Source organism: Bos javanicus, chromosome 16 (assembly GCF_032452875.1).
Source record: "Bos javanicus breed banteng chromosome 16, ARS-OSU_banteng_1.0, whole genome shotgun sequence".
NCBI classification, from domain to species: Eukaryota; Metazoa; Chordata; class Mammalia; order Artiodactyla; family Bovidae; genus Bos; species Bos javanicus.
The window spans coordinates 62,256,192-62,276,557 of record NC_083883.1 but is presented as its reverse complement, the minus strand read 5'-3'; the positions used below and the strand labels follow the sequence as shown (position 1 = coordinate 62,276,557).

Sequence of the window (20,366 nt, the reverse complement as noted above, 5' to 3'; positions counted from 1 at the left end):
TATAAAACTGAATCACTTTGGTGTGCAGCAGAAATTAACACAACATTGTAAATCAGCTATACTTCAATAAATAAATAAATACAATTTTAAATAAACACATACTTCTTACATTTGACAGGGTGCCCCATCTCAGGAGAGAAGAAAATCTAGCCCTTAAAGGAAATAATTATTAATAAAATGAAAATAATGATCAAAAATTATAAAGAAAGAATCAGTGTAGAAATACATGTGGGGAAAGAAAGAAATCTGTATAAATTCAAGAGAGACCAACTCGTCCTCTGCATACAGGAGGAAAAAGCATCTGGAAGTAAAACTGAAAAAGTAATTTTTCACTGAGTTAACTGTGAACTGAGTTCATGATTGTTTGGGCCCCAGAATAATTACATTTGGCATTTATGCTCCACAATGTAGGAAATATGGTAGAGCTTACCAAAAAGTAAAGTTGTTCTCCAAAGGCCAAAACAAACACAGCTAAGAAACAAATTAGTAAGCCTTGAGTTTTTAATAATCCCAAAGCTTTAAAAAGAAAGTGGTAAGTTTAAACCAACACCTGACTGTCCTGAAAGCAAGGATCTGACAGTCCCAGTATCTATAAGGTAGAAATCTCTCAAAAAACAGCAGCCACCATCAGGGAAAAGTAGACATTAAAAATCTACCCTCCAACAAAGAGCTGACATGAATTTTTCTTAGCCTGCACTCCAAGCCCAGGAGGGGAGGTGGGATGAGAAATAGGTTTGCCCTTTTTAAATTTACACTAAGTAGGTGTTCAAAAATCTCCAAGCTAAGAACCCAATGTAGGGATCTCAGACTGATACTATTTCCATGGTGTCTGTCAGAAACAAAAGCAAAATCATTCTAGAGGGACAGAATCTCCATTCAGGGAACAAAGCACAGAATTTTTCACAGATAAAACCCCACTTAAAATGAATTCACAGTCCCAAATTATAAAGCACACAGGTAGTAATCAGCAGTACACGAATCTCAGGCAGCACAAGTATCACATGTATCACCACCTGCCCCCTCTCCCTGAGCTCAAATAAAAGAAATACAGGGACTATACGTCTGCTTAAAATGCTCAAATATATCAAAGATGGATATTAAAACAAGAGAGAAGAGCAGAACACTATAAGGTTGGAGAACAGATTTCAAGCAGAGTGAAGTGCATTTACAGATGTGAATGTGCAGATAGGTATTCTTACTGGGAATCGGAGGTCACAAAATTGCGAGGAAGATGATCAAGGCTTGAGTCATAAATAACCTTGTGTTCTGTATTACTCAGGACTCCGTTTGCACGTGACAAGATCACTTTTGCCTAGAGAGTATTTTGTTGTTGGCTCACCTAACCAAGAAGGACAAGGACAGGGTTGGAATGATAAGAATTAGAGACTCTCATTCTTTCTGGATCTCTCACTGCTGCTCTTTTCTTTGTGAATACTTCATTCTCACCTCCCACACACCTGTTTTCTCCAAAAAGTGGAGAACAATGCCACTTGTAGTGAGAACAATGCCACTTGTAGCCTGGCGTGCTGCGGTTCATGGGGTCGCAAAGAGTTAGACACGACTAAGTGACTTCACTTTGACTTTTCACTTTCATGCATTGGAGAAGGAAATGGCAACCCACTCCAGTGTTCTTGCCTGGAGAATCCCAGGGACGGGGAGCCTGGTGGGCTGCCGTCTGTGGGGTTGCACAGAGTCGGACACGACTGAAGCGACTTAGCAGCAGCAGCAGCAGTGGTATTAAGAACGTGCATGTTGTTGTGCAGCTGTCACTACTATCCATCTGCAGAATGTTTTCATCATCCCATACTGAAACTGTACCCACGGGACAATAATTCCTCCTTCCTCTCTCTCTGCAGCCCCTGATAACCACTGTTGTATTTCTGTCTCTCTGAATTTGACTACTCTTAAATAGTTCATACACTGGAATAATACAATATTTATCTTTTTGTATCTGTTTTTATTCATACACCACTTTCTTTTGACCAGGAAGAAAAAGGCTTTCTCTGTACACATGCTTCTATCTCCTTGCTCTATTTTGAAAATCTTTTTTAAATATAACTTTATTTATTTTAATTGGAGGCTAATTACTTCACAATATTGTATTGGTTTTGCCATACATTGACATGAATCCTATTTTGAAAATCCTAAGAGAAGACTCTAAGTGGTTTGGCTTGAGTGACATGCTTGCTTCTAGAGCAGGAGGGTGATGGGTGCTATGATGCGCTCAGCTCAGGAGGTTGCATGACCACCCTAGAATCTTCCCCAATTCTCTGTGTGTACATACCTTCTCAAAGAGCCCTTCCTTGTTCTTTTGATCTAAAATAGCATCTCACATCATCTAGACACTGTATTTTGCTTTTTGGAGCACTTATTGCTGTCTATTACAGAAAAGATTTATTTGCTTATTACTTCCTCTACCACTAGAATGTAAGCGTTATAACATGATGGACCTTCTCTCTCTTGCTCACCTCTGTGCTCCCAGGACCTGGAACACTGCCTGGACCATAGTAGGAGCTCAATAAACATTTTAAATTAATTCATTAGTTGGAGATTGAGGTGGAGATATAGATTTAGTACTCATTGGTAAAAGTGATTAAAAGAAATAAATTATGCTTCTACCTCTCTTGTGAAGATAAGCAATTACAAATTGAATGAAATTGAACTCTGCATATATATTTATATGAACACAGTAATTAAACAAGGAACTTATGCACAAATAGCAAGAAAGTTACACTTTCTAAAAATGCATAATTATAGAAAATATAACCTTGCATGATGGATGCATAGGTTAGAGTCCTGAGGTTGCAATAGATTAAACCCTTTCTGAAATTATTTTCTGTCGCCAAGCATTTAAACTATAAATGTGAATGTATAAACCCATCAGGTGTGTGTGCACATAAATGTGAATATATAAACCCATCAGGTGTGTGTACACATACACAAACACACACACATACATTTTTACTGGTTAACTTTGGAAACTAGCAAAGCAGATACAAGTTTAAAGCCATAGTGGGCAATACAGTTCTTTCAAAATTGCCCTTGACTGTAGCCAGGTAAATCCAGATACTCAGGAACACAACTTCACACTGTCATTGCCACCCCTCATTATCATCTCTTGGATCTTGTTTACTGTGGCTGCCTCAGCTCTCTTCCCCTACCTGTCATTAATCTCAAGGGCAGGGCAAGGCAAAGAGGAATGAGGAGCAAAGTAGGGACTGAATTGAAAAATACAAGAAACAAGTAGGCAAAAATAATCTCTTGTTTTTCTGACTTCTTGGTGCTGCTGTCCATCTTTTACTACCCTTAGAGTTTATTATTATCCTTATGACATATAATGAGCATCCCAAATGTAAGCAGTGCTGCACCTCAGCTGAATCTACCCTACTCACAAGGTTCCTCAAAATTACATCTTTCATATCTCCTCCAACCTATCTACCCACATGTTACCGCCAAATCCAATGAGAATTCCAATTCCTGGTAAGAAAACAGTTTAATCAAACTACATTGCCTCAAAGTTGTCTTCTACCCATTGGCTGTTATCCCTGCTGAACTTCTCTAGGTGTTAAAGAATTACTTTTTTCTAACCACCTATCTGAACCAGAAAATAAGCTCTCCGTGGCAGCTTTTTGCCTTTCTTCTTAGGAGATTAAATAGAACCATACCCAAAACCTTCTGGGAACCAACCCCCATATTCAGTCTTTAGGAAATGGGAAAGGTAGATATGGTTTGTCTAAGAGTAGTTGATTTAAATCATAATACCACTCTGTCTCATTTACAATAATGGTTAATCATTTATTCTTAATTACCAGGGGCTCAAGAATGGCCATGCACATACTAAATGCATATCAAATTAATCTAAATTCTACTTTTCACCTATCCATCATCCTGATTATGTGTTGCTCATGTAACGTGATCATCTGCCTTCAGCTTAAGAAATAGCATTGCTCAGATGGAAAGATATACCATGTTCTTGGATTGGAAGAATCAATGTAGTCAAAATGATTATACTACTCAAGGCAATGTACAGATTCAATGCAATCTGTTTCAAATTATCAATGGCATTTTCACAAAATTTTTAGAACAAAAAATTTTTAATTTGCATGGAAACATAAAAGGCCCTGAACAGCCAAAGCAATTCTGAGAAAGGAAAATGGAACTGGAGAAATAAGGCTCCCTGACTTTATACTACAAAGCTACAGTCATCAAAACACTATAATATTGGCACAAAAACAGAAATGCAGATCAATGGAACAGGATACAAAGTTCAGAAGTAAACCCACACACCTATGGTCAGTCTATGACAGGAGGCAAGACTATACAATGGCAAAAACACAGTCTCTTCAATAAATGATGCTGGGGAAACTGGAAAGCTGCATGTAAAACAATTAAATTAGAATATTCGCTAACACCATACACAAAAATAAACTCAAATGGATTAAAGACCTAAATATAAGACTGGATGCTATAAAACTCTTAGAAGAAAACATAGGAAGAACATTCTTTGGCATAAATCACAGCAATACCTTTATAGGTCCACCTCCCAGAGTAATGAAAATAAAAAGTAAAAATAAACAAATGGGACCTAATTAAACTCAAAAGCTTCTGCACAGCAAAGGAAACCATAAAGAAAACAAAAAGACGACCCACAGGATGGGAGAAAATATTTGCAAATGAAGCAGCTTACAAGGGATTAATCTCCAAAATATATAAGCAGTTCATGCAACTCAATATCAAAAACAAAACCAAAAACAACCAAAAAATGGGCAAATGATCTAAATAGACATTTCTCTAAGAAAGACATATGGATGGCCAAAAACACATGAAGAAATACTGAACATTGCTAATTATTAGAGAAAAGCAAAACTAAAGATGTATCACCTCATACAGGTCAGAATGTGTGTGTGCTCAGTTATGTCCAATTCTGTGACTCTATGGATTGTAACCCACCAGGCTCGTCTATTCATAGGATTCTCCAGGTAGGAATACTGGAGTGAGTTGCCTTTTCCTCCTCCAAGGGATCTTCCTGACCAGGGATTGAACCTGTGTCTCCTGCGTCTCCTGAATTGGCAGGCTGATTCTTTACCACTGAGCCACCTGGGAAGCCCACCAGTCAGAATGGCCATCATCAAAAAATCTGCAAATAATAAATCCTGGAGAGGATGCAGAGGAAAAGAGAACGTTCCTACACTGTTGGTGAGAATGTAAATTGATACAAGTACTATTTGGAGAACAGAGCTTCCTAGGTGGCCCTGGTGGTAAAGAGTCTGCCTGCCAATGCAGGAAACACAAGACACATGGGTTCAATCCGTGGGTCAAGAAGATCCTTGGAGTAGGAAGTGGTGGACAGAGAAGCCTGGCAGGCTACAACCATGGTGCCCCTAAGTCAGACACAACTGAGCACACAATATAGAGAAGAGCATGGAGGTTCCTTTCAATACTAAAAAGGGAGCAACCATATGATCTAGCAATTCCACTCCCGGCCATATATCCAGAGAAAACCACAATTCAAAAAGATACATGCACCTCAATGTTCATTGCAGCACTACTCACAATAGCCAAGACATGGAAGCAAATTAAATGTCTGTTGACAGAGGAATGGATAAAGAAGATGTGGTATATGTGTACAGTGGAATATTACTGAGACATAAAAAGGAATGAAATAATGCCATTTGCAGCAGCGTGGATGGACCTAGGCATTATCATACTGAATGAAGTCACAGAGACAAACATCATATGATATCACTTATACGTAGAACCTAGAAAACTTATACAAATGAATCATACTGAATGAAGTCACACAGACAAACATCATATGATATCACTTATACGTAGAACCTAGAAAACTTATACAAATGAATCATACTGAATGAAGTCACACAGACAAACATCATATGATATCACTTATACGTAGAACCTAGAAAACTTATACAAATGAATCATACTGAATGAAGTCACACAGACAAACATCATATGATATCACTTATACGTAGAACCTAGAAAACTTATACAAATGAATGTATTTATAAAACAGAACAGACTCAGACTTGGAAAACAAACTTAATGGTTACCAAAGAGGAGAGGAGGAGGGATCAATTAGGAGTTTGGGGATTAACATATACATCCTACTATATATAATAAAACAGATAACCAACAATATGTACAGAAAACTGCTCAATGTTCTATAATAACCTATGGGAAAAGAATCTGAAAAATAGATATATGTATAACAGAATCACTTTGCTATACAGCTGAAACTAACATTGTAAATCAACTACTCCAATGTAAAATAAAAATTGAATTCAAAAGAAATAGCATCGTGAAAAAGTACTCATCAATAATTAGTTTATATAGTTAAAATATTTTGATTTTAAAGAAATAAAAATTAAGCTGAACAGTTGGATTTTCCTGAGTATATGTGGGAATTTTTGCCTTAACTTGTAGAGATTTTGTGTGCCTTGAAATCACATTTCTGTATAATATTTGATATGCTTAGAAAACTTTGTGTTACAAGCCTGGAATCTGAACCTTTGAAAATGGGTTACAAAGCTACTAATTCTTACTATAAATCATAGACTTCTTAGATAGATTTTGGGAATGTACTTAAAAAAAAAAACATTATAATGCTGGCCATGATAAATGGCCATTTTTCTGCCACTAATTGGGTAATCAAACTGTCACATTTTAAAGGATTCCCTTTGGTTTAATATCTGCAGATCTAGTCATCCTGTCACTCTGTGGCTGCTGCAGTGCACAAGTTACCATTCAACCTTCTCCTTTTCTCCAAGATGGAGAGTTTGGTCAGAGGTTACTGTGAGGCTTAAAGAACTGGCTTCTTTTCCTGTAGCTGGTAAACCTGTGGAACTTTGGTATATCAAATATTTGCTATAGCTTGTATATTTTCATACTTTTGCAATAACTTAGATTCTTTGTTTCTTTTATAGGACAATGAAGGTCAAACAGCTCTACATTATGGTAAGATGTTTTTAAATTATTACTAATTATATTTGACTTTATTTGCTTTTCTCAGCTTTGTCCAACACTACATAGCACTTGGAAAAATGCCAACCACTAGGCGGAGCCTGGTGGGTTGCCGTCTATGGGGTCACACAGAATCGGACACAACTGAGCGACTTCACTTTCACTTTTCACTTTCATGCATTGGAGAAGGTAATGGCAACCCACTCCAGTGTTCTTGCCTGGAGAATCCCAGGGACAGGGAAGCCTGGTGGGCTGCCGTCTATGGGGTCGCACAGAGTCAGACACAACTGAAGCGACTTAGCAGCAGCAGAGCTACAATAACTTTATGTTTAAAAAATAGATTAATAACCTCTAAAGTTGATTATATGTTAAAATTCTTATGGACACATTCGTAATGAATTGAGCGTTTCTACACAGTCAACAGAAATGAAGGTTCCTCCAATTCCCTTTTGAAATTTTATTATTTCATTCCTGTTATTATCAGTGACAACTAAGATTCTAACCATTGTTACTTAGGAGCTAGAATCTCTCTTGTAAGAAATACTTTCTTGATGTGAAGAAAAATAGATTTGATTTTTTATTTCTTCTATTAACTGATTAGCCTCGTTAAGTAATTTTCACTTAAACAATCTGTAAAATAGAGGATAATCTGTAAAATGGAAGTAATATGGCTCTTAAGGAGCTATTGGTAATAGGTAAGAGATAATAAAGTACTTTGGAAACTGAAGTACTAGAAAAAGTATTGCTACTTTTATTCTATTTGGATATGAGCATGGTTGAATAAGGGCTTCCCAGGTGGGTCAGTGGGTAAAGAACCCACCTGCAATGCAGGAGCCACAGGAGATGCAGGTTCAATCCATGGGTCGGGAAGATCCCCTGGAGGAGGGCATGGCAACCCACTCCAGTATTCTTGCCTGGAGAATCCCATGGACAGAGGAGCCTGATGGGCTACAGTCCAAGGGGTCTCAAAGAGTCAGACACGACTGAAGCGACTTAGCATACACATAGCACGCACGCAACGTGTGCGAAGAATAGAACTGGGGTGTGGAGGAACAGAAACTCTCATATACTGCTATTGGGAGTGTCCAACCACTGCATCACTTTGGAGGTGAATTTGGCAAAAATCTAGTGAAGTTGAAGGTAAGGGTACACATACCCTACAACCTGGCCATTTCACTTCTAGTATATTCCCTGGAAATACTCCCCAACATGTGTATAATGAAACATAAGTAAGAACATGTACTGCAGCATTACTTGTAATAGCCAAAAACTTGTTTTATTAGCCTTTATATTCTTCTGTTTCTGTACTTAAAATAGTTAAGTTGCATATATATATACACACACATATATGCATACATGTACATTTTGTTACCAAATACCTTTGAAAGGTGTGCCCATCACAGTACACAAGAAATTTCAAGGCTCCTTTCTATAAACAGCCCTCTGAAGTAGTTATTGTTTTCTGCAGTTTATAAATGAGGAAATCAAAACTCAAAGAAGTTAGTAAACTTACCTAACAGAGCTAGAAATTCAAACCCATTATCTCTAAATTTACCAGGAAAGGAAAGAAAAACAAATGCCTTCCCCTCCCACTTTCCACAGTGCTCACATCTCTCACTCTGCAAACATGTTCATATAAGTCTGTCATATAGCTCCTCTAACATCACCAAATGCTGGCTACTCTGAACTCTGATTTTCAGTCTAGGAAAACACTTTTCTCAGCTTCTTTCTTACCTGTTTGAACCAGGCATTAAATCAGGCACTCCAACAGTGATTGTGAGGTCGTCACCAAAAAATTCGGGGCTGCGCCTTATTCCTGACGCCTGGCTTCAAGAAGCAAACTGACTTTTGTTTCAAAATATGTGCCATAAGGTCCAGAGTGTACCGCTCTGCTTAAAAAGAGAACTCTGCCAATGCAACCTCCTTTGAAAAGGAGGGAGTTCCTCACGGTAAAATTCTTTTAAAAGTGTGTTGCATAAGCAGTGTAAGTGGATTCGTGGGACTTCATTGGAACTGTTATGAACATGCTTGAGGTTCATCAGCTTTCAGTGAGCCATTCAAGGGCTGCATTAGGGCCTGGGGACCATGGTGACTGACAACTCAAAGTGCCGGTGTGAAGGGACCACTCAGCTTCCTAGGAAAGCGAAACAGAACTGCTTAGAAAGCAAGATCTGCTTCTCAGAAGCAGAAGGAAGGAAACACTTTATCTAAGAAGAAAAAGATACCGTGTCAGTTTCATCAGAGGTTGATCGTATTGTTAAATGCTCATGTGGTTAGTGTTAGTCTTTCAGTCGTGTCCGACTCTTTGCAACCCAATGGACTAGAGCCTGCCAGGCTCCTCTGTCCATGGGATTCTCCAGGCAAGAATACTGGAATGGATTGCCATTCCCTTCTCCAGAGGATCTTCCTGACCCAGGGATTGAACCCAGCTCTTCTGCGTTGCAGGCAGATTCTTTACCATCTGAGGTACAGGGAAGTCCCGTTAAATGCTCTGTTAATCTTCAGCTGGAAACAAAACTGTCCTTGGAACAATATCCTAGTCCTTCTAAACTCCTCATTTGTGGAAAATATGTTTTAGTTTCTCTCTTCTTAAACAAGTTTCATTGGCTCAAAAAATTTAAGTGAGAGATTGAATCAGATGCAGGCAGCTCAAATCCAATGCTCTGTGACTACCTAGAGGGGTGGGATGGGGTGGGAGAGAGGTTCAGGAGGGAGGGGACATACATGTACCTATAGCCGACTCATGTTGAAATAGGGCAGAAACCAACACAATATTGTAAAACAGTTGTCCTCTAATTTAAAATAATTAGCAAAAATCTTAAAAAAAAAAAGTATTCTTTATACATACACAAGTTTAGGAAATGTGTGGCATGTCTAAAAAGAAAGAAAATTATTAGTTCTTATTTCCATCCCCTCAATCCTTTTTTCATTCAGTAGACATTTTTTAGTACCTGCTCTGTGGTACGTGTGGTGTTTTCCTTTCATTTCTCCATCCAGAAACTGCAGAAACAGTTACACCAGACTAAATATGCCCTTGAGAATGTAGATGAGTCATTCTGTCATCCATAGTTAACCATTTGGGGTAAATGCCTTTACCGACGTGGGAATGTGTCCACTTAATTTGATATATGTAAACTTCACTTCTGAATAGTAACAGGGTTGACATTATTCGAAGGTCTTTCTGACTGGCTTCAAAATAAGCTATATTTTCTTTTTGTTCTGATACGAAAAAATTCTCTAAGATATATTGTTAAGGGAAAGGAGTAAAGTGAAGAATAGTATATATACTGTGCTGCCATGAATATCTGTATATATTTGCTAGTAAATGAAAGATACACAAAAGTGAATGTTGATTGCCTAAGGGAGGAAGTTTGGAATACAAGCACAGAATAAAAGTTTTTTCCTATAAACCCTTTAATGACTTCTGTATTTGGAACCATATTCCCTATTTGAAAATTAAATTTAAATGATTTAAAATCTAAATATTATATAGGCTCTATTAGTATTGTAAATACCACTTAACTTCTTAATTGTAATTGATTCATTCAGATATTGGAGAAGGCAGTGGCAATGCACTCCGGTGCTCTTGCCTGGAAAATCCCATGGACGGAGGAGCCTGGTGGGCTGCAGTCCATGGGGTCGCTAAGAGTCGGACATGACTGAGTGACTTCCCTTTCACTTTTCACTTTCATGCATTGGAGAAGGAAATGGCAACCCACTCCAGTGTTCTTGCCTGGACAATCCCAAGGACGGGGGAGCCTGGTGGGCTGCCATCTATGGGGTCGCACAGAGTCGGACACAACTAAAGTGACTTAGCAGCAGCAGCAGCATTCAGATATTTAATGAACATCAACTATTTGCTGGATAAATATACCAAACATGTTTTTTAAGCTAACATGTCCTCGGACATTGGGTGTCCTTCACCTCCCACCCTAAATAAGGACCTGGTAACCATAGTGCTAGTGTGTGAGGCACTGACTGTATCTAATCTGGGAAAACTGTGGGCTTGGATTTCAGTGCCAGCAAACCCTGGAAATGATGCTTCCTGAGGAATGGAAGCTGGAACTGAGACCCTGCACATAGACCAAGACCCTCTAAGGACTGCATCCCCAGTAGGGGAAAAGTAGCTTAGAAAAAATTGACCTACTAGTGTAAGGAAGGACAACAAGGTTATCTGCCCCAGACCAGAATGTGGGTGGGGAAAAAAAAGCCCCATCTCAAGCAAGTTTGGGGTTTAAATTTATATTGTTTCAGAAATTCTCACGTTGAGAAATTAACATAGTAAGTGCACTCAGCTGGTTACCCCTAAAGGGCCTGGCAGAAGCAAATGCTAAATTTCTCTCCCTTAACTAATAGAGCACAAAATTCCTACAGAAAGAAGTTCTGCTGAAAATGAGCACACAATTCAAACTTACAGAATACACTTGAGTGAATGTCAGCAGACACAGTAAACCACAGGATTAGACTTTAAGGAATTTAAGTAAAACTACTGGATAGAAATTATCAGAAAAAAAAGACTTGTGTGAAATCAAGGATTCGAAAACACAAGAACAAGACACTCCAAAAAAGAACAAGGGAATTTCAAAGAGAATGAAATAGAATTTCAATAAATGAAAAGCTACAGAAAAATACGATATGAATAGGTTAAAGTGCAGAACTCGCACAAATTAAAAACAACAACAACTCTGGTGAACTGAAAGGCAGTTCTAAAAGGCACTGCAGAAAGATACGAAATGGAATTGCAAAAGAAACAGTGTAAAATAATGAACCTCATAAACATACTGAGTTCAGGATGCCAGACACAAAAGAAGTATGTACTGCATGCTTCCATTTATATAAACATCAAAAACAGGAAGAACTCACCTCCATCATTAGCACACAGGATATTGGGCACCTTGGGGAACTGGGTAGGTAGCATCTGAAAGGGCTGAACAGGGTGAGAGTGCTTCTGAGGTTCTAATAATGATCTGACTCTTGATCTGTGTGCCAGTTACATGGATAAATTCATCTTAAGAAAGTTTTTTATTTTGGTACTCTTTTGTATGTATTTTATACTCAGATAAAGTTTACACACACACACACACAAATTCAAACCTTGATAGATAAGATGGTGGTGTTACTGTTTTCATACATATAATCTCTTAATGTTTCCAACAGATGCCTTAGCTAGGCCCTGTTTTCCTATATTTACAGATAAAAAACTGAAGTCCAGAGAGGTGAAGTGACCTTGACAGGGTAATGTGTTGTAGGTGGCAGAGCCAAAATACTTGTCCAGGTCTTCTAACTCTACTTCCAGTCTTTTCATAACTCCATAAATAATTACAGTCCTAGTATCCTTTTAAAGCACACATAATTTTTTGGGAGATAATCTTTTATAGAAATAAATGAAAATCTTTTATCATTGGTCACCCTGATCAGTGGGTCAGGCTATTTTTCAAGACTGTACTTGTGAGTAAACACACACATATATGTTCATTTGTGTGCCTTGATATTCCTATTTCTGTTCATTAAGACTCACTAGATACTGATAAAAATTATTTATCCTTGAATTAGGAATCCTGCCCAAGATTAATCTAGTAAAATGATCTCTTTCTCTCATATTATTGTAGAAATAACAAGACTAATACCACATATGTTATAATCAAGATAATTAAACACTCAAATAGTATTAGAGGTTTTGGCATTACAAATATATAAAACTAAAATATTCTGACAACTCAGAAATATTTCATGAATTAATACTTTAAAGGTGCAATTTAATTTTTAATTTAGATTTTCTTACTAGGTCACTAGACTTTTGCCCAATTTTAAGACTGTCAAAACAGAGTTTTGCTTGTAATAATAATGTTGATACTTTATAATTTATTAAGCACCTACTATATGCCAGGGAATCTTCTGGGCATATTTTATCCATTTAATCACTTAATATTATTGAATTTTTTATTTAATAGACATTCAATAGCTATTTGTTGATTTGATTTTATTTTAGGACCCTTAACCTGTTCTTAGAACTTTCATAACACTCTAAGTATGGTTAAATCCAGTGATTGCACACAGTGTTGGGGATGTCTTCGGGGCTTAGCTATTATTTTTTATGAATTACAGTTTGGCTTGACAGCTGTCCTTGTGTTGACAGCTCTTCTGATTATAGCAGTTGTCAAACTCCATCCTTAAGCAGGTTGTAAATCCTGCCTTCTTCCGATTAAAACTGGGTCAGAGCCAATGACAGGTTAACTAGAGGCCAGTGTTCTACTACTGTATGTCCCTACTGGTTTGTTCAAAATGCATTTTGCATAGTGGCATACTAAACCTTCATTTGCCTCTGTCTTATTTTGGTGTTTTTGAACTTTTAGGTATCTGTCCTCCTGTTATTTTGTGATTAAACATGGTCTTTGCTGAAGAGTGTATTAGTGTAAGTGTGGTCTTCCTTGTAAATGGCCTGTTAGTCCTCTCCTCCTCCCCCTCCACTGGGAATACTAACATCATTGCATCTGTGTCTCCCAGGGGAAATCAAGGCTTTTCCTTGCACGTGCAGTCATGTGATTTCAGAGTGGGCAGGCTTTGTATCCTCATGAGCCCTCGATCTTCCACGTAAAGCACCATCTGTTCTGTTCCTTGCACGCTGTTTCAGGGCAGTGGGAGGAGGCATTAGAGTGAAAATAAATAAAGTAAAAAAAAGAAAGAAATTCATCATCAAAACCCCGAGGATTAATGGAGTCAGAAGGCTCACTGCTCTGAATGAAAATTCATCTTCACCTGTACCAGTGTCAGGGCTGCCTCCATGGCACTTGACAAATAGAGGTTCCCAGGGTACCATAAATCCAGCAACTATTCTAATCCCTATAGACTAGCTCAAGCCTCTCCGAGATGAGCTTACGAATGTTTTTGTGTTTTGCAGCACATTGTAGGCACCAGTAGCCCCTCATTAATTTGGTAAAACGTTTGCACCCCTTCCTTCTCATCTCGCCCTCATCTTCTTTGTCTTTGTCCATTTTGAGAGCGTGAGCAGCTCACATGTTTCTGAAAGACGACTCTGCCTTGTGAATTGTGCTTCACTGAAGATGCCAAAGGCAGAGAAGTCAATTAACTAATGAATTTTGAGCAAATACTAATCCCCAATACTGTGTTAGATGAAGAGGAGAATATAGAAAAGTATATAATCAAGTAGCTCACCATCTAATTGGGAGCACAGAGCATATAATTTCAAAAACTGTTGGGTAGCTCTACATGCAGGGGGTTGTGTGCTAAATGTAAACATTATTGATGCCTATCAACAGTGACTCTCCAAGAGGTATTACAAGTGCCTTCCTCACTCCAGGGTAAGATTCACTTGTGTGTTTTCTTCTTGTCCTTTAAATCAATCTTTCTCCTTTTGTCCTTTATTTTTTTCTTCCTACTGCAACTTTGTACCAGTCTTTGCATAAACCCCAGGAATTTGTTAATAAAACTCCTTTCCTTGTGAGTAACATATCCCTTACTCTGAAGTTACTGTTTTGTAACCCTTAAATTCCAAATTTAAATCTCACTTCATAGCTACAGTTGAGCTAAAATTTCATTTATATATCTTGGGTTAGAGGATTGTTATACAGACCAGTTAAGCCTTTTCTCAGCTAGTTAGCTGTAGTTCTCTGTATGTAAACCAGTTTTAAGCTCCGTTTCTGGGTTGGTACTCATAACTTGTGTCATACTGCTGGAAAAGTCACATCATCACACAGGTTGTATGAAATTAATGCCCCTTTGCCTGACATAGCTAGCTTAGTGTCTTGAGCCATAGTCCACATCTGCTGAGCCTTGATCTTTATGCTTAGCAGTCTCAAGTGTTGGGTTAGATTTGAGCTCAAGTGTGATCTGACAGACCGTGGTATTACAGATTTATACACTAGGAAATTTATTCCTCTGATACTGCTATAAAAGTTCCAATTTTAAAACCTAACCAAGTATTTCTCACAATGAGTTGAGAGTGATAGCTGCAGCAAAAAGGTTAAATGATTATTCCTTAAAATATAAATGTCATGTAACTAGTTCTGTGCAGGATAAATATCCTCTTTCACAGCTCCCTGATATTAGGCAATGTGTCTTTAACTTTGTTTTATTTTCTAAGAGACTGTCTTCCATTGGAATCTAACTTGGTGTATATAGTGTTTCATGGTAAAAACCTTTCAAAAATGTAAAATTTGAAAATGTTCACTTGGGGAGATAATTTTAAACTTTCAAAGGAATATTATAATCCTGAACACTTTACTGATAAAGATATTCTGTCTCTGCCTTCCTCCCTGTCTCAGGCATATCCCCAAAGATGATTTCAACCCATTAACTCCTGTCCCAGGATTAGAATAGGCAAATTGTCCTTTCTGCACCTTTTTCTCCTGAACCTCCCAGGTTGCACAGTGGTAAGAAAATCTGCCTGCCAGTGGTTCAGTTGTTGGGTCAGGAAATGGCATCCTGCTCTAGTATCCTTGCCTGGAAAATTCCATGGACAGAAGAGCCTGGCAGGCTACAATCCATAGGGTTGCAAAGTTGGACATGATGTAGTACACACACACCTTTTTCTCCTACTCTCTATTCATTTATTCAAATATTAATTTAACATTTGTAATTCTAGTAGTCATCTAAGAATTCCCACTAAAGGCAGAGAGATAGGGTTCCCAAGTGGTCTGACTTTAGCTTAGAAAAATTTCTATCTTCCATTTCTGTTCCCTTGGAACCACCCCTGAGTCTGTGCTATTATGGATTAGAGTTTAGTACCTAAGTTTTCAGGATGGATAATACAAAGAATCACCAAAGCTCTCCCAGACTTATCACAGCCTTGTTTCAGCTGTTGGTTCTGTGCCCACTTCACAGTTTATAACCAAGGAGCCCTGGCACCCACCAGGGGAGAGAAGACAATCAAGGGAACCATGCAAACTTCTTTATCTGAGTACCAACAAAGTGCAAAAGAAGAAATGTTCCTAGTAAATAATTTAAAAATAAACTCCCAGAAAGTTCTGCTTCCACTTAAGATAGAGAAAATAGCAACAGAATATTGTTTCTACACTAACAAAAAGAAAATGCTAAATAATCTGCAAAGCTGTACTTTTTTAAAGGGCCATCAGATAGCAGAAGTTGCATGTCAGCAAAGTAAGGCAGATTCCAAAGAATGACAAGCCCCTGTAAGACACACCAACTGTTTTGCTTTTGATAGAACAACTGAGGAAGAGGCAGCCACCATAAATGCAGATAAGAAGAAAACAGCTAAAATTAACAAATTCTAAAAGTGAGCTGGTATGACATTTTAGCATCAGACCCAAGAACACGTTTCACTCATGTACTCTTTCATTAACTGGGTGCTGTTAGACAAATTGAGAACAGAGAGCTCCCTCCTCAGTGGTACACAGAAATGAAAGCCTGCCACTTCCCTAGACCCTTATTTCATACCAAGAAAAGTCCTTAAGCCACTGGGGGACGAGCAGAAAGCTTTTCTGCTCTCTCCTCCTCTCCTGGGCCTAGGGACATATCCACTGCCTTTGGAGGAGGAGTGAAAGTAAAACCCGTCTGCCCCTGGGGAAGGACAGGGAGCCCCTGAGCATAAGACCCTGCACCGACACAAAGCAGAGGTCTCTTGTCCCTTGAGGGCAGGACAGGAAGTTCCCACTCAGGACATATTTCCTCTCACACAAGGCAGGGTTTGGCTGACCTCTGGGGGAGCTGGGAGGATGCAGGAATGTTGAGAAATTTCCACCTCACAGTAACCCAAAAGCATGAAGATCTCTATCCCACTCTCACCATGAGCCTCACTCTAAGAAATAAGCAGTAGCAGTCTTATTGATAGGAAGGAGAAAGAATACAGATGGTAGATATGCAGCTGACTAGATATTTCAGACCACCGAAAGCTGAGGGTGAAGTGAGAATACTGAAAATACCTTCTGGCACCCGACTCTTAAAACTAAGCATAAGGTGGCAACAGCCCACAGCTGGAGGAATTTAAAGCCTTTGATGCACTAAAGTTGTCCACAGCAACAACAAAATCAAACCCAGTTCAATGGCTGACTAGACTGACTCAACACCCATACTAATGGCATGACGAAAGAAAAAGTATGCCCATTTCTGGTTGTAAATAGTATTGTTTACTTCAGCCTCCACTGTCCTCCTGCATACAATTTCTGCATTTAAAAATTGTGAAGCATAAAAAAGGCAAGAAAAAACAACCCATTGTCATGCAATAAATGAGTAATTGATAGAACAAGTAGATAAAAATTCAGCCAAGGATATGAAAGACCTGAACCATAGTATCAACCAACTTGACCTAATTGACATCTATAGAATGTTAACACTTAATATACATTTTTTCAATATAAATATAGAATATTTACTAAGATAGACTATACTCTAGGCCATAAAACAAACTTTTAAAAAATATAAAAGAAATCATACAAAGTTTGCTCTGTGACCACCATGGAATTAAATTAGAAATCAACAGACACATATCTGGAAAATCCCTAATTGTGAGAAACTTAAACACACTTGTAAATAATTCATAGGTCAAAGAGGAAATTCCAAGAGAATTAAGAAAATATTTTTAACTGAATGAAATAAAAACACCCTCTCAAAAGTTGTGAGATGCAGCTAAAGCAGTGCTTAGAGGAAAATTGAATGCTTTTATTTAAAAAAAGAAAGGTTTCAAATGAGTGATCTAAGATTCCACCTTAAAAATTTGTTTTGAAAAAAGCAAATTAAGCTCAAAGTACATATAGTAATAAAATAAAGATCAAAGCAGAAATCACTGAAATAGAAAAATCAATGAAACCATTGAAAACCTCTGAAAAGGTCAATAATACTGATTGACCTCTAGCCAGACCAGTTTAGAAAAGGAAAAACAAATTACCAACTTCAGAAATGAAAGGGACTCATCAACACAGATCCTGCGGATATTATGAAGCAAATAAGGGAACACTATTTGCAATTTTTACCAATAAATTAGATAACTTAGAGTAAATGGACAAATTTCCAAAAGACACAAAGTAACAAAATTCTCTCAAAAAGAAACTGAGAACCTAGATAGCCCTATGTCTATTGAAGAGATTGAATCTGCCACTGAAAACTTTCCCACAACAAAAATTCCCAGGCCCTGATTGCTTCACTGGGAATTCTACTAAATATTTAAGGAAGAAATAATACCAATTCTACACACAAACTCTTCCAGAAAATGGGGAGGGAACCCTGCCCAACAAATTCTATGAGGCCAACATTACCCTAATACCGAAACCAGAAAAAGACCCTACAGGAAAAGAAGACTATAGGCTAATATGTCTCATGAATGATGCAAAAATATTTTATTAAAGTGTTAGCAAATTGAACATAGCAATATACAGAAAGGATAAGTTAAAACCAAATGTGTTTATCCCAGGCATATAAGGTTGGTTCAAAAGTTGAAAATCATTGTATTTCACCCTATCAGACAAATCAAAACCAAAACTAAAACATGATCATCTCAATACGTGTAGAAGAAGTCACTGAAAACTTGAACCTCCTTCATGATTTGGGGAGAAAAAAAAATGGAGCAAAATAGGAATAGAAGGGAACTTCTTCAACCTGAAGAAATCATTAGCTGATATCATCCTTAATGGTAAAATGCTGAATGCTTTCCTTCTGAGTGGGAACAAAGCAAAGATGTCCACTCTCTCCACTTTGATTCAAAATTGTACTGAAGTTTTAGCCAATGCCTTAAGGCAAAGGAAGGGTTCCAACACCCTTTACTGCTCTCCTAGAGAGAATTACTCCATGATCTTTATATCGAATATTTTTGTTGGTCTGTTTCTGGGCCCTCTATTCTGTTCCATTGACCTAGTTTTCTTTCTTTTTTTTTTTTTTTTGCCAATACCACACTGCCTTAATTATTATAGCTTTATCATAAGTCTTAAAGTGAGATGGTGTCTGTTCTCCAGCTTTCTTCTACTTCAGTACTGTGTTGGCTCCTCTGGGCCTCTTGCCTCTCCATATAAACTGTACAGTTTGTTCATATCCACAGCCTGGGATTTTGGTTGGGAAGAACTGACATCTTGATATTGAATCTTCCTATCCATGAACATAGAATATCTCTCCAATTATTTATTTTGTTGATTTTAAGATTTATAGTTTTCCTCATATAGATCTTGTACATATCATGTTAGAATTATACTCAAGTATTGCATTTTGGGGATACTAATGTAAATGGTATTATGTTTTTAATTTCAAATTCCACTTGTCCATTGCTGGTATATAGAAAAGCAATTGACTTTTGTACATAAGTGTTATATCCTGCAATGTTGTTATAATTGCTTATTTGTCCCAGGAGGTTTTTGTTTTTGTTTTTTTGTCACTTCTTTTGGATTTTCTACGATCATGTCATCTGCAAACAAAGATATTTTTAATGCTTTATCCCTAATCTGTATATCTTTTATTTCCTTTTCATGTCTTATTGCATTACCTAGAACTTTCCAGTACAGTGTTCAAAAGGAGTGGTGAGAGGGAATATCCTTGCCTTATACCCAGTCTTAGTGTGAAAGCTTTTAGTTTCTCAACAGTAAGTATGATTTTAGCTATAGGTTTTTTGCAGATGTTCTTTATTTAGTTGAGGAAGTTCCTGAGGAGCGATGTCAGCAACATGGTGGAGTGAAAAGCTACCTTTCTCTCTCCCTTTCAATCTATAACCAGTAAAACATTTGTAATTCAACAAATGTGCCCCTGCTCAACACACCAGGATGCCAGAGAATTCCAAATATCTGTACATCTAAAGGTCAGTGAAGTGGAATATAGGAGGCAGAACTGAGGAAATAGCAGAGGTGGTACCTGCAGTCCTGGCCTTCCCACCACGGCAGCTGAGCTCGCAGCCCCAGAGAATCCGGTGGCAGCAGGGGAAGCAGGGCACATGGCTCCAGCGCACATGTAGCTGCAGGCAGCTGGGCAACAGTAGGAGTCGGGCCTAGGACCCCCATCCCTCCAGCTGTTGATGCACCCACAACTCTAGCCAACTGCCCCCCAACTGCAGTGGTGGAGCCCACTAACCTTATGATATTGGACACAGAGAGGTGCCCTCACAACCCCTGCATCCCACTTTCCCTAACTCTCCCCCTCCAGTGGCTAAGCCTGTGGCTCAAGGAATCCCAGACACAAGGGAAGAGCCCACCATCCTGATGCACCAGGTGGTGATCCCAGAACAGTGGTAGAAGTGAGGCACCAGTGATCCCAGAGACACAAGAACTAATAACACGGGCAGGCATCCACAGCTAAGAGGTAGCAGAAGGTAGAAAGTGCTAACTCAGATTTAACAAGAGGCAGCTCAGGTGAAAGAAACCAAAAACTTACGCTATAGTGCCACCAACTGGAAAACAGAAAGCCTCTAACTTCTAACCTGTTGCTATAAATACTTC

The 20,366-nt window shown here is 38.2% G+C and overlaps 1 protein-coding gene across 3 annotated transcripts in view; it reads left to right on the top strand.

Annotated features, from left to right (window-relative positions):
• ACBD6 (acyl-CoA binding domain containing 6) overlaps positions 1–20,366 on the top strand; it is a 192,709-nt gene that overhangs the window by 154,880 nt on the left and 17,463 nt on the right. For 2 of the 3 annotated variants that reach the window (XM_061383378.1, XM_061383379.1), the window contains exon 7: positions 6,945–6,975. In XM_061383378.1, the coding sequence (XP_061239362.1) occupies positions 6,945–6,975 (31 nt within the window). Of the gene's footprint in view, positions 1–6,944; positions 6,976–13,334; positions 20,363–20,366 lie in introns of those variants that run through there. The other variant, XM_061383381.1, reaches the window with a different exon arrangement.